The following is a 15,459-nucleotide window of genomic DNA, read 5'->3' on the forward strand; positions in this document are numbered from 1 at the left end:
AAATTATTATATTCCGCCGTATTATTGTTTTTTGTCAAGGCATCAGCAGAAATTTGCAGATCGAAATAGGAACTGTATACGTGATGCAGTTATATTTGGAAAAAAAGGAGCAGAGAAGAGAAGGCAACGCCATTCGTTTTGGACTGTTGCCATAGCGCACGAGATAATGAAAGGGCGGTCAAACCTACCCACCTTAAAGAGATATACTGGGGATTTGAAGCAAACAATGCCCCAGTATCACCAGCACGTTTTCCGTTCTAATGCAGGCGAGGAGGCTATGAAAAAAAGTGGAGGAGAGGAAACGCTCATGCATCACAGATGCCAATAGTGATTAATCCAAATTTTTTATTTACCTACCAACTGCGGCAACTGTCCCAATTGGGGAAATGAAAAAAAAAATTACCTTCACCGCGTTCTGTGTCATAACAGGCGCTTCGGGATGCTAAAGAACGGTTTCACTATGTATCTATTTAGTAATGATTTCGTCCGTCAGAATCGTGGTTTGGAGAAAAAAAGAGATAGAATGTTGGGGAATTATATTCCCTCCCCTCCACATATTTCCAACTCCCACGACACACTTCGAAACCTTGACAAAATACCGATTTGCGAAGGTCCGTTGACTTTTTATTACTGATTTTTTTTCTTTCTCATTTTTCGCGTAGATACCTCTGATACGTGCTCTCTGGGGTGTGGTGAAGAAGCAGTAAGGGACAATCGATAGTGGGAGAAACAGAGGCAATGAGAATGACCGTGGGATGGGGTGGAAATGCATTTGGTTTTGGAAGTGGAGAAGGGTGGGTGGGGTCCCATAACCGGCGGAGCTTACACATTCTTGGATTCGTGCGGGTATATATAGGGTCTCCTGAGAATTGTAGAGCATCAAACGCACCGCAGGACTCAAGAAAGCAGTGTTCAGGCTCCAAAGGGAAATAACAACCACACTTCTCAACATGTCAGGAATGAAGGTGAGTAACTACCAGCAAACCTTTAATTTAAATATCTAAAAGTCTATTTTTGGCTTAATTTAAGACTTGGAGTACTTGTTAGTGTAATTTTCGTGGACTTTGCAACTATCAAGAGTAGTTTTAATTGACGTGAAGTTCAGGAATCAAGCAATCGCAATCTGTGTGCTGGCGTACAAAATCACCGAGTTTTAATTTGCCAACGGTTACAGGTTCTTGTCAATGTTATTTTCAAAGAAAATTTATGTTTCTCTGAAAACGAAGCATCAGTTAATATGAAGACTAAATATCATGATGAAGGTAGCATAGACAGTTGTGCCTTGATTACGTTACTGCAAGTATAAAACAAAATCCGTGTTACCCAATCCGTGTTTCTCAATTAATGATCATGTACCAATGCGGTTATATTACCATAGATAAGTAACACGGTTAAAGAAAAACTCTCGTAGTAATCTGCCCTTACGAACATAAGAATATTATTGTAAATATATGAAAATCTCTCACAGGTTAGTGAATAACATTATTTCTTGGAAAACCAATTGTTACCGGATAAAAGTCAAAGAGAGGACAGGTATTTTCAGTGACAATAACAATAAGAGTAGATTAATATCAGGGACGATTAAAAAAAAGAGGTCTACATGAAAACCAATTAAAAAAGGTTTCAACTTCCAGTGTTTTCTGCAGGTGAACTCCAGGGGATTTTAATGAGAAAACAATCTCATTAAAATTTGGGCAAAATTTTTAAATACGTTATTTAAAATATAATAAAAGATTAATTCATCACTATAATTGGGCTCATTTCTTTAATTGATTCAAGAATTATTCATACAGGTGTCATCCAGGCAACCCTGGAGATTATGACTAGAAATGAAATCAGCGCCTTCAGAGTTACAGGAACAATTTTAATTTTTCTTTTCATTTTATCACTTTTTATACTGACTTCAATTTATTAAAATATTTTGAGAGTTTTAATTAGAGAGAGTAATATTAAATTAAAATCTCATCAGAAAGTATTCTATCACCATTATAGTATAATTTAAAAAGAGATATTATTTTCAACAGAAACTTCTTTTGAGCGTGGTTAATTCGTACTATTTTTCCTACTATATTTTAGTTGAACTATTACAATTTCGTGAAGGTAGGAATCACTATGAGAACAATATCTGCTATTTTTGGCGTATAATATGGCTTACTCATCAGGAGGCTGGGCGGTGACTTTCTTTTAATGTAATTTTATAGTGAAAAATCGCATACTAAGAACTTCGATTGGGGGATTGGAATACGCTTAATTTTTTCGCATTTATTATATGCATTTGTAGATGCATAGAACAACGAGTTACAAGTTACTTCATATATACATTAGTAGGAGTACAAAATGTTGACCAGGCACGTGAAATATAATCGGGATTGTTTTCATGAAAGCCTATGAGCTCGATATAAGCCAGCAAATAAAAAACCGGGAGTCAATGTAATCACATCGACAAAAACTATGAAAGGTGAGAGAAGACAATTAAAAACAATGTGGAGACTGGTTGTCATATGCCATAGTTTTGGTTGAATCAGCGCTGAAGTCGCTTTTGATATGCATGAAATCATGGACTCCAAGGAGAATGATTTTGCTGACTGTCAGGCTATTTATCTGCGAAGGTATTTCCTTTTTTTCTTATAGCTTCGAAGTTGACATTACAAATGATTAAGTAGTTCTTATAGTCTACGATGAATTCCTGTTTAACAAAATTACGGGCGTGATTTCTTCCTAAGCATTCTTCCCGAACATCGTCAAATGTAGCAAGAAATTTTAACGCCTTATACCATCATGACTGTTCGGTGAAAAGAAACCCAAACCATATGAATCAGAAAGTGTAACATAATACGTACAACATATCATCAATACACGCATGTCGACTGCAGAGTACCGATATAAGTGTAGTAAAAGTAACGGTTACCAAGAGGTAAAAATGGGAAGAAAAGTCAGAAATATTTTAAGCACATGATTAAGGGGCTCTGTCACTCTGTGACGGTTATGAGTGCAAGATTGAGGCATGAGGTAATGGGACGCGTAAATTTTTCGTTAACGTTACGTACTCGATGGTTACCATAACTTAAGCGAGGCAAAAAGATACTAGTTTTCGCATCAGAGCGAGCAATATTCATGCACCATAATAAATTATTTCCCAAATAATACCGAAATACGAAGTAATTTAAATTAAATTCAGTACAATTGAAGGGATACGTCAGCCTAAAAATATGCTACAAACGAGGAAAAAGAGCCAGAAAAAATACGCAGGCAATAATGCACGCCGTCAATGCGAGTGTTAAATTAGGTATCATTTTTAATGCTAGCTAGTAAAAATCATCAGAAAAACTTTGAACCAAACAATTAGCACAAAAGAATGACTACTGCGTAGGAAAACAAGTGAACCAAAGTTGCGAAATGAAAATCATTCTAATCGCCAAGGACAAGTCCGAAAAGTGAAAATAATTTCGATATGAAGGATGATGGTATCGATGTAACGGAAAAAATTTAGGACTAAAGTGAACCTACGAAAGGTATAAAGAGATTGATGATATGTTTATGAACGTTGTTTTTGACTACTATATCACAAAATCAGTTCTGTACAAACATACCATTTTCTATACTTATTTGCATGCATGTTCTACTTTAATTTCTACCACGTTGATCTTCAATCCTGATTAACAGTGAATTTTTATGTATATTCCCGGGTAGATCTAGTCATTTATTTGGGTATCTAGCCTGAATTATAATAGCGCGAGATTTTCTCCAACCAACTAAAGCAGTGACCATTAGTCATGAATCGTCACGCATACCGATGAAATACGCACGGAAAATATTTCATCGAAAAAAAATCTGTGACACTTCCGAAACGGAGGAAATAGTGCATGCAAGGTATTTTATAATTTTTTCCTCATTTCTTTTCCTCTTTTTTTCTCTCATCACAGGTTTGCGTCACTTTCGCCGCTCTGGTGGCCATCATCGCAACCGCCGAAGCCGGTTTTCTGGGAGGATACGCTCCGGTGGCGGCCCATGGCCACGGCGTCGACTATTACGTGAGTATATTATACACGCCCATCCTCACCCACTATTAGCGCCGCTCGTGGGTGAGCAAGCGATCTGTCACCGGGCCTCGAATTTCGTGGAAGAGGGAGAGTACTTAAAATCAGGGTCAACTGCCTTCTAGCTACCTCTACCTCTACAGGGAAATTACTCCCCGCCAGTGGCGCAGTGAGGGGGGGATTTTGGGGGATAAAACCGCCAACCAAAAACTCAGATAAATTTTATGTATTTTACAAAATTTAATAAATATTAATGATAACTTCAGGCTTTACTTTGTGAAACTTCTCCATATTGGAAATAAAGAAATAAAATTTTGTAAGGTTCACTATTATTTTAATATGGGCACGAGCCGGGTTTCGTAACGTGGTTACCTCTTAATGACCTGAAGATGTAACCACATTGCGAAATGGGTCGTGGCCATATTACAATAATAGAGAACCTTACAAAGTTTTATTTCTGGATAAATATTACTTACAGAATATTGAAAGGATTAATAAAATTTCCTTCTGAAAGCCGTGAAACACACCATTTTCAACCAGTTATCAGAAAAATTATCTGGGGAGGGCACCCGCATCTCCCGTGCTCCATACCCCCAGGATTACTTGCGTTTAAACCCCCCTAGCCTTAATTCCTAGCTGCGCGACTGCTCCCCGCCATTACCAAAATTTGCTTTGGAGGACGCACAGGGCCGGATTTAGATGCAAAGAAGCCCTAGGCTTTTGTACTCAAGAGGCCCTTAGAGCCAAATGCGTTCATCTCAACCAATAAAATTGTTTTACTAAAACTTGGGGTCGAGTTACTTCCAGCTATTCCACAAGGAAGTTATTCTCCGTCCTTACTAAAACTTGGTTTAAAGGACGCGCTGGGCCGTGTTCAGATGTAAAGAGGTCCTAGAATATTCTATTTATGTGGGCCTATGAGCAAAATGCGTTGATCTTAAGTAATGAATTTTTGTGCTCGTTTATTAGTCATATGCGTAGAATGTCTTCTTGTTTTAGTGTTCACTGATTATTGAACTATTATCGACGCTTGTGGGTGAGCAAGCGATCCGTCACCAGGCATGAAATTTCGCGTGCGAGAGTACTTGAGCTTCCTCTGAGTTAAAAAGGTGAGGGTAATTGAGCTCACGGTCAACTGGCTTCTAGCTATTATTGCGGGAAATTATTTCCAGTCCTGACCGAAATTTGGTGTAGGATGTACTTAGATGAATAGAGGGCCTAGACTATTCTACTTATGGGGACCTTTGAGCAAAATGCGTTGGTCTTAACCAATTCATTTTAATGCTCGTTTATTAGACATATTTGTAGAATGCCTCCTTGTTATAGAGTTCACTGATTATAGGACAGTGCTTTTTAATTTTGCTAGCAATTTAAATGCAGGCCCCTCTCAATCTTGAAATGGATCTTTATAAAAATATGAAATAATTACACGAACATCCGGCATTGAGGACGCCTAACTATCACTCGATCAATCATTTCCGTGGATTAAAACTTTATTATTGACCTTAAGTCAACATACTGAAGTGTTTATTGCATAAAGAATAGACACTACTAAAGTCAAATCAATTGGGACATTTCATGTAATTGAGAGTAGTTTGAGCATTTAATGTCTTTCAATGACATTATTGCAATTAGAAGTGAAATAATAAAATTATTTTTAAATGTGAAAAAGTACTGATAATATTTATGTCAGTATAAATTTTTGGTAGACATTTGGGAGGGATTTTATTTTGGAATTACTTTAATGACGTGAAGAATTCACGATTTCGTCTAGGGCCAACGATTTAAATTGATTGTGACATTATATGCTAACATCCTCCGTACCGGCCTATTTTCTTGGAAAGTTACCTGTATGAACTGCAATCGATCTGGAAAGGATTTTAAGTTGACTTCTGTTAAAACTTACCCCTAATTAAAGTATAGAAATTTTAAATAAAAAAAATTATGGGTTGCAATTTTAAATCAAATACACTTAGGCAAAATTTGAGGTGGATCTACTGTACCCTGAGTATTTCAGGATGACATCTTGATTTTTAAATGTCATAAGTCAGCAGAAAGGAAAAGTCGACCGCATTTAAATATGTCCCATTCATATTGAAATACATTGCCACCTGATGATGGCGTCTAGCGTTGAAAGCATGGTCGTAAATTTATGAATAAATATTAATGTGAAAGCACAAAGTTCTTCTTTTTAATTTTAATAATGAATCGCTTTCACGAAGCTATGCCTCAAACAATCAATAAAAAAAATTATTTAAACCTTCTTCGCCAATCAAAATCACCTGATGATGACGTCTACCGTTGAAACCATGGTCGTAAATTTGTGAATAAATATTAATGTGAAAGCACAAAGTTCTTCTTTTAAATTTTAATAATGAATTTTTTTATGTTCAATGGCATTTATGTCAAAAGTTTTAGGTAAATTGTACAGCGATTTCTCTGCTAAACCAAAACGTTTTTGTTACGTTTTCTTTGACATATTTAATAATTATGTTAAAAAGGTACTTACGTTCGTAATAAATCAAAGAAAGTAGTTTAAAAAATGAAGAAACTTAACAATAACATTTGTGAATATTGCAAATATCGGGACCACTCATGCTGATTAAAATCAGATGTAACTGGAATAAAAACTCAAAAAAGAGGGATGAAAATAATTGGAAGATGCGACTGTGGGCCTATAACTTAATGCTAATTGAAATTTATTCACAGCTGCCAGGAATATTCAAAACATTAATTAAAAATAATTAACTCCAATTATTTCGGTGGAACAGAAGCTAATAATTTTGCATGTATTAAGATTTACTGACCCATTTATGTTTTCTGGGTAGAAAGTTGCTCCACAACTCTTCGGATAATTATTTAGTTTGGGAAATATGTGAGCGAGATATGTTTCAAGCAATTACAATTGATTATGGTAACTCTTGCATTTGAATACTAATCAATAATTAACCAAAATCCCTGTCCAGCTTTCTCTGGTTATTCACACAATGGATCCCATGTTTTCACCGGGAGGGTGTTAAGAAAGAAAGCATGAGCAAAATCGTGATTTTAATGATAAGAATCTGAATGAAAAGCCTCAATGAATACCCTGAAGAATAGACATCGTTAGCGCAGCCTCCGTGAGGCCGCAGACATTAATTCTCACGTGGAGTAAGTTCAGTGCTCCCCATTGATGTTTATCAAGATTAGAATTAAGTCGACAGTGGAGAAAGAGTATGTAAAACAGATTCCAAAAGGTATAAATAACAAATAAAAGGCTGATTTAAATGCATTTTAAGGCAGGGTTTTGTTCATTAAAGGTGAATAAGGGAGTCTCCGCAAAGGCCAGGCAGTAATAATGCTATTCGAGATATTTGATTAAGGTAAGTGAAACGTTCAGGCGGTAAATTTCTCGGTAAAGTGGAAATTTATTTTAAATGAGAAGTTATTTACAACTTAATCATTTAAGATCAGCATTATATCAGATTATATCACCGAGGCGAGTAAATTTATAACGTTCCCAAATCAAGATAGTTAAAATAAAGTTAATTTATTAATTTAAATGGCGTTCGCGCAAGGCCACACTGATGCCTTAATCTCTTTATCCGTGCAACCAAGTATAATTCACGCAGTTACTCAATCCGAATACTAGTTTGTAAAGGTGAGGGTAGAGGTCAACCCGAACTAAACCACAGACGTTCAGGGTATGGGGCCGTTTCCATTCCCTGGGCCACCTTGCACTTCAAGGAATATTTTGGGGGTGTCCGAAGGCTTTACGCGGGATATGAACCCCGGACTCCATGAAATGAGTAATAGAAATACAATCTTTACGCTCGTAATCCCGATGAGTTTGACTAATCTACCTAAATTATCAATATAGTAAACAAACAAGGCACAATCTTAGCGATTTAAGCAGTATCATTATTTCGTTAAATGTTTCCACACATCAGAACAGGTGAATATGAGGGGTGAACTGACGGGGAGGGAAAATAAATACCCAAAATTATTTAATACTTTAAATTAAATAGAAATTATAGAAAATAGAATTAGAATTTTAAATAGAATTTTCCGTTGCTTGGGGTAAACTGCAATGTATATTTAAAATTTAAAAAGCTATATCTCGAATATTTTAAACTTAGTTACAATGCCTCCACCGTCTCAGAGAAAATTTGGAATGATAATATTAGTATTTTTAACAAAATCATTGACAGAGTAGGTACGCATAAAATAGTGTCCGATAATTAATATTAACATTTCAAATATGGTCTTATTCAGCTATAACTAGGAGTAATACGAAACTATCGGTATTAAAATGTAATATTCGCCATCGTTTGTAAATACTTTAATGTAATTGAGCATGGGATATTTTAAACGCTTTCCACTAAATGAAGGAATTGACCACCCAACCTTTAAATTGTTGAAGATGACGTAGACTGAACATACTAAATGCTACAAAGTGTAAATTATGAACTGGGAATCCTCCAGGAATTACCTCCGGGAATTCCTCCAAAATGTTTACGGAAAACTTTTTTCTGAATTTACACTGACATTGCCAGCAACCCTGTGGTAGAGCACATCACTGACAAGGATGTAGTCAGAAATAACTTGCATGAGTTTCATTTGGAGAGGCATAATTGAGACTCCAAAATATTGCGTGGTGCGAGGGGGGTTTGAACACCTTTAACTCATGCCGTAATCATCCAAACCGATTCCTAACATTGAAGAAATATCAATTTCCTGAAGCAATTACTGAAATAAATCGATTATCATACTTCCCGCGATCCATTCCAGCATTAATTAAGGTAAGAATACAAGTGCTTTCTAAGCCACTTAGGCCATTAGGTAATATGTGGCACGGTGGGATATTCAATATATCAGTAGTTACGGCTATTCTATTGCTAGCTCTATACACTTTTCCTACGCTCTCCAATAATTCCCACGCTTCCTTAGATAATTCACTGGCAATCATCGGAGTGAGAACCCCATTCCACAAGCCAATGTCGCTCATCAAAACATACTTTCTCTCTCTCTCTCTCTCCATATTCCGCCAAACAGGCATACCCAAAATACGCCTTCGACTATGGAGTCCAATCCCCACACACCGGTGACGTCAAGAACCAGTGGGAGTCTCGTGACGGAGATGTTGTCAAGGGTGCCTACAGCTTCCACGAGGCCGATGGCACGATCAGGACCGTCGAGTACACCGCCGATGACCACAACGGATTCAACGCAGTCGTCCACAGGAGCGGACACGCCGCACACCCCGCTGTGGCGCCAGTCGCCCACTACGGCGGATACGGAAAGTTCTACTAAGAAGCTTCGTGACGTCACAGTCATAAGCTAGAAAAATGTAAAAAAAACTTGCTACGCCATACGCGAATCCGTCATAAAAGCACTGCACCCTTGAACCCACCCCTCACCCCTTATTCTCACCATACTCCCTTGAATATCAGCCCAATATTTAGCCCCCACAGGTATATTCATCTTCCCCGTGTAGTGGCACTAATAAGTGTATTCCTTCCTTTCCTTCCATTCTCTTCCAGACGGTGTTCTTTGTAGCAGAATCTGTTCATTCCCTTCCCCACATAACAAGCATAAAACAGCATTGCATGTGCAAACCATAATCAGATAATCTCATGAATTATGACTATATGACTTCACGTATTTATAAAAAACATAAAAATAAAGTTTATTCCTCTAAAATGGGTCTGCTTTCATTATTATCCTCACCATTTACCTTCAAATTCGATAAAATAATAGTCTGAGGGTTTTAACTTTCACTACTCTGTTTCATTTTCGATATAAATGAAGCTTTGTTGACCCGTTCCAGAGACCGGAACTGAAAATAATTTTTAAAAACTGTAAAGATTTACAAGTAAAAGCGATAACGATGGAATTGGTAGGGATGCTACACTAACGTACATTTATGAGTGTGCCGTGAATATTGAATAAAAGGTGCAATTGGTTGAATACCAATTCTACTTTTAATCCAATTTTCACAAATCGATCTACGGTGGGCTTGAACTCTTTCAGGGCAATTATTTTTATGCAGTGACTAACGAAATACAAAGTTATTGTTAATGATATTTTTGAAAGTTCAGAGGGGTCATAAAAATGCACATTGTCAAAATAACTTGTGATTATAAATATCTGCAGAAGATACTGAAGTCTTTGCGGATGGGGAATATCGCGCAAATATGTGGAGTTTGCTTTAAGCTATTGTTATTACTTTGCATCGCATAAACATGGACAGACTGCTATTAGTCATACAAGCGATGAGAAAAACAAACTCGCGGATAACGAAAAACCCTCAGCTAGCAATAAAATTTCCATTTTTATGAGAGAACCTATTTGGTATTGATCCAATTTCTTTGAGTGCGCGTATTATTAATCTCGGATGCCTATTTTCATCGATATGAGATAATTCATGGCATATTCTGTCATAATAATCTGTCATTTTAATATCTAAAGACGGTAGCAGCAATTCCATTCGCGCGACACAGTGGGGTTAATCCACTTATGTCTGCTATTTAGATGAGGATTCAGCCTACCCCGAACCTACCATCAATTGAAGCAGTTAGAATTTGTATTACAACTCGTTTCTCCGGGCAACAGGCAGTTTTAAAATTAAGTACGTTGGCCTGAAAAGTTAATCATGAAAATATATCATAAGTGTCCTATGGCTTCAAGTAGATTTAATTGGAGATCATGTCTGTCTTCCGTGCGTGCTAGGCCTCAACACAACCAAACCCATGTAATAAGGAATGCAGGGTGAATGTTAAATGACTCAAATTATTCGGATGTAAAATCTACCAGCAACAGCAGGCCTAATTTCAACCAACAAATAAAGTTATCAAATCTGCAAGTTACGTCGTCTGATACGTAGAAGGTAAGAGAATTGAATGTAAGAAAACACAAGTAAGAACAAAGAGACCATAAAACTTTAGGAATCAATGACAATGCATCACCATTCAAGACGAGAATGATACTAAGCAAAGGATAGTATTAGGAATCGCAAACCTCAAATAGCCGTTGCGAAACGGTAAAAGTTAACAACCCTCCAAATTACCGGTCATAAGAGAACGCTGAGACGAATAAAAGGCGAGGTCAATAACAAAAAAACACAAAAAGACTTGATCAATAAAAATCAATTGTCAATAAAACCATTTACTCGGAAATTAAGTATCTAGCCATATTAGTGACGCGAAAGACTCCGACTACGTACATGACGCATAGATATACCGGATAAAAAAACAATCACGAAGAATTCTCGCCCGACTCTCACTCTACGAGCCGATATTATTGCGCAACACCTGTCACACGGACGCTGGTCATTTTCTCCTCGAGGCTGGGCGATCGGTGAACGAACGACCGAGCCAAGGACGATCTATTAAAACCGCGTTCGTACGCGGGAGCGACGGATTACCAGAGCGGTCACCGTGAAATGTGAAGGGACTGCCTCATTCCTCAAAGTGGAACTCCGTGAAGCAGCGCGTGCAGCCGAAGCTTTCTCTAATGGACGAGGCCCAGGCTCCTTGCCAATAACACGCGGTTTTCTCGAATGCACACGATGTAATTAATCGACATTTCATCTACTGTATGGTTTAGTATTTGGCAGGGATGGCGATAGAATCTAAACGAAAGTCAAAACCAGTACAATTTCAATAGTTTCGTCCCCGGGAGCGAAATGTAGAAACGAAACGAAATGGACTTAAATACGGGGAGCTAAACTCGGGGTTGAAACGAAATCGGAGTCAAAACTACTTCGGGTCGAAACTAAAGAAAATCTCTGGAACGGAACGCAGATAATGTTTCGCTCCGGAAGGACCGTGTGCTTCACCTCCGAACGGTTTATTCTCGACCTACACACCGAGTACGATATATGGTTGAATGAATTAGAGGTTCGGCATACCGCCAATAGATGCATTTTACCACTAACCAGAGAACTATGAACGTAAACTGGCCATTCTATTTTTAAACTCAATGTTTCAACCCCTCTACACGTATGTCAAACGTAATGGGTCAAAACAATTCCCTCTTCTCCCCTTCCATTAAACTTTTGGGGTCGAAACAACTATGAGAAGCGGAGTTTCGATTAATTTAGTTTCATTCCCGGGAGTAAAGTCTCGTCCTGGGTCGAAACTAAACATTTTTGTTTCGTTTCACTTGCCATCCCTCGTATTTGGAAGAGGCAACCAACAGCTGAGGTCATTTGTGCCGAGAGGGAAGGGTATGGAAGGAAGGGTGGGGAGAAACCCGGCGTCGTTTATAGCCTTCTTTTAACAAAATGCGTCAAGGGGACCACGGCTTTCGGACCATTTCGACGTCCCATCCGATGGACGGAGTGTTGCGCTTAAAACGTTATCCACACAACCATGAGGACTGCATAGAGGAGGTCCAATTCCATTCCATAGAAATCTGATTTCTGCTGCCACTTTGGTCGCATTTTAATTGGCTTTTATTAATGTCCGCGGTGCGGTTATCAGTGCAATGCGATCCACTTTTTCCAATATTTCACAGTACAATGTTTGTAATTCGGAGGAATAGCATGAAAAACTTATGCATGTGATAGATCACATATTATTCATATTATTATCTATTAACACCCCCAAAATATACCTTATTTCCTCGAGAAACTCAGGTCAATTTGTCCGTCAGCGACGCGAGTGGCGATTTTGTAAACTCATTTAAATGCGCGCTGGTTGACAACACATTTAGAGGCAAACTTGAGGATCCTCTTTTGTAACATTCGTCCACGCAGTATTAAAGCAGGTATCGGGCAGTCTTCGAAAATTCTCTGCCACCATCTGCATTAAAACACGAGCGCATGGGGTGGGAAACAAAAACCCTAGCCACCACACCAATCCGGTCCTCATCTCATCACCATATACATATAGCCTAGCCGGCCGCTAGCATCCTGCAGGCCTGTGGCGGGAGATATTAAGTGTAGTCGTATACGCAGCAATCATATGGGGTCCAATGCGGAAATATTTAACAACATAAAAAACATTAAGAAGCACTATTTGCCAAAAACAGCAGCTAGCGAGCTTAGAACGTTACACAGCTACTACGTGAATTTGTCTGCGAGTTTGACTCCACACTTCGGAGGCTAAGCGCTAAGCTTTTACTGCTTATAAAATGTCAGAACTATAAACGGGTATCTTTACGAAATACATAGAGAATCATCACCTTAGAACCTCACTACATTTCCAAGTCCAACAATAATGAGATAACGACTATAATTTATGTATTCTGCCGATTAAGGTAGGTATCCATGGAGTACTTTAGAGGAATTCTTGGAGCGTCTCCTTCCATTAGCCTCACAATAAGAACAACTCCCTTTCATTCTATCAAGAAATCCTATTCTTCTCCTTCTCCTCCCTCTCTATAATTACCTTAGCTAATTCAATATGATTCGTGTGTGGTTTCATTTGATTGTAGAGACGAATTGAGCATGCAAATTTCGACTTCAATTCGGAATTACATAGCCACTACAAGTCTAATTTGACTTCGCTAATTCGAAGAATGTACATCGATATAACAGGAATCACAGTTTAATTTTTAAAACTTCATTACATAAGGAATATTTAACAAATAATCGATTTATTCCCCTAATCCGCATGGTATTTGAGGTTGAGCTAAGTTTAGTGGAAATTGGTACATATAAATGGAATCTTACGCCACATAAAAATGTCAAACAAGAAATAATTGTGAAAGTGATAAAATGTTACAACGAGGATTCACAAATCAATCATGCAAGTCTAGGAATGAACAGCGGATCCTATCAAGCCACTCTTACCTTAAGGCGCACGTACAACTATTATACACCGAAATGGATTCATTGATCAACTTTGTAGCTGAATTTTATGGTGTATAAAAAATGAAAAGACGCCTAAATTTTTGTTCTCCGACAGGTCGTACACTTCTGAGTTACTTTTGGGATGAAATTTATTTTTACATATAAATTAAACATCTTATTCTGCCGAAAAAATCTATCATCGCCCTTAGATATCCTTTTGAATCTTGATCTTTATTACAGCCATTTTCACCGTAATATTTCATACCGCAAAAACTTTAGAGAGCTTCACTATATTTCGACACGCAGCAATCATTTAAAGCATACATTTTCACAATGACATAGATTTATTGAGCAGAAATTAGCATATCCACTGGATTTTTCTCTACACAATCACATCTAATAGCGGTCAATTGAGCCAACTTTTCTACCAGATTTTTTTCTCGTGCTGCCTTACATACCAAAGCATTTGGCAAAAGAAAAAATCTTGGAAATAAAAAAACGATGAGAAAAAAAATATCCTAACCTTGAGTTTGACTTACAATATTCACCATGAGAGGTAAGCGCCGGAAATGTCGTCTACGACCCTGGGTCGAGATAAAACATTTTTGAGGTATATACTTAAGACAGCCAATGGTATTGAGAGAGGGAACAACCGCGGACTAAAAGTGAAAGTCCTTCCTCGGCCGCCAAGAAGTTGCGTTAGAATTTGGAAGCCGCGGCGGAAAAACAAAGCAGCAATGAAAACGAAAGCCGAAGCTGAGGTCCGTTACTACTCGTGAGAAATAGATTGCGAGGAGGAACATTAAAAAAAAATCTCGAAAAAAAAATGTGATGGTGAATCGAAAACGCGCATTTTTTTCTTCTACTCCTTTAATGCGAGTCGAACTTTTCTTGGGGAAGGCAAGTGGAAGGAGGCTTCTTGAGAACATTTTATACGCACTTTGGACCAAAGTCCATTGTTAACTGCAATACTACGCGCTCCAGATGTGAGAAAAGCCAGCCAGCCAGTCACCTCACTCTACCCTGACCCATTCCACTCCCCTGATACACCGCATCGCTTCGTATTTCGTTATTTTTTTGTTTCACTCGGGAGACAAAAGAGGAACGGGTGGCGGCGTTAGGAGGCCAGCAGAACCTCCGTCCCCCACACCACTATCGCGTCCCTTTGCCAATTGCATTCACTACTTAGCTACCCTGAAGCGGATGTGAGAACGGACTTGCGGGTGGCGAATTCTTTCCCGTGATTAAGGAGACGGGTGAGGCGGTGTTATGCAAATATCCTTGCCGCGCGCCAACTTTTACGAGCCCCTTCTTCTCAAGACGCTCCTTTTCTCCCTTTTGTCCGTCGTCGGTCGTTCAAGAGGAATTAATGTATGACTATACACGAGTCAGGCCCGAATCCAATTCTTGAGGCTTGAAACTATTACCACTTCGTCGCAACTTTAAGAGGCGTCAGACTTATGAAAAGCGGAAAAAATGAAAGTAAAGTTAGCAGATAGGTATAAGAAATATGAAAATTTGAAAAAATATTCAATATTTGCTTTAAGTTAATATTTGATTAATTGCTTCTTGATTGCGTTCTCACTTCAATGACTATGTTTCCACTACAAGAAAACACAACATTACACTGAAAACCCAAATACA

At 38.1% G+C, this 15,459-nt stretch overlaps 1 protein-coding gene across 1 annotated transcript; it reads left to right on the plus strand.

Annotated features, from left to right (window-relative positions):
• Positions 1-894: 894 nt before the first annotated feature.
• Positions 895-9,709, plus strand: LOC124160315 (cuticle protein 19-like). Its single transcript, XM_046536144.1, has 3 exons — positions 895-965; positions 3,924-4,031; positions 9,072-9,709. The coding sequence occupies exons 1-3, from the start codon at positions 951-953 to the stop codon at positions 9,327-9,329; spliced, it is 381 nt and encodes a 126-aa protein (XP_046392100.1). The 5' UTR covers positions 895-950; the 3' UTR covers positions 9,330-9,709.
• Positions 9,710-15,459: the final 5,750 nt, after the last annotated feature.

This window comes from Ischnura elegans, chromosome 6 (assembly GCF_921293095.1).
Source record: "Ischnura elegans chromosome 6, ioIscEleg1.1, whole genome shotgun sequence".
Classification (NCBI taxonomy): Eukaryota; Metazoa; Arthropoda; class Insecta; order Odonata; family Coenagrionidae; genus Ischnura; species Ischnura elegans.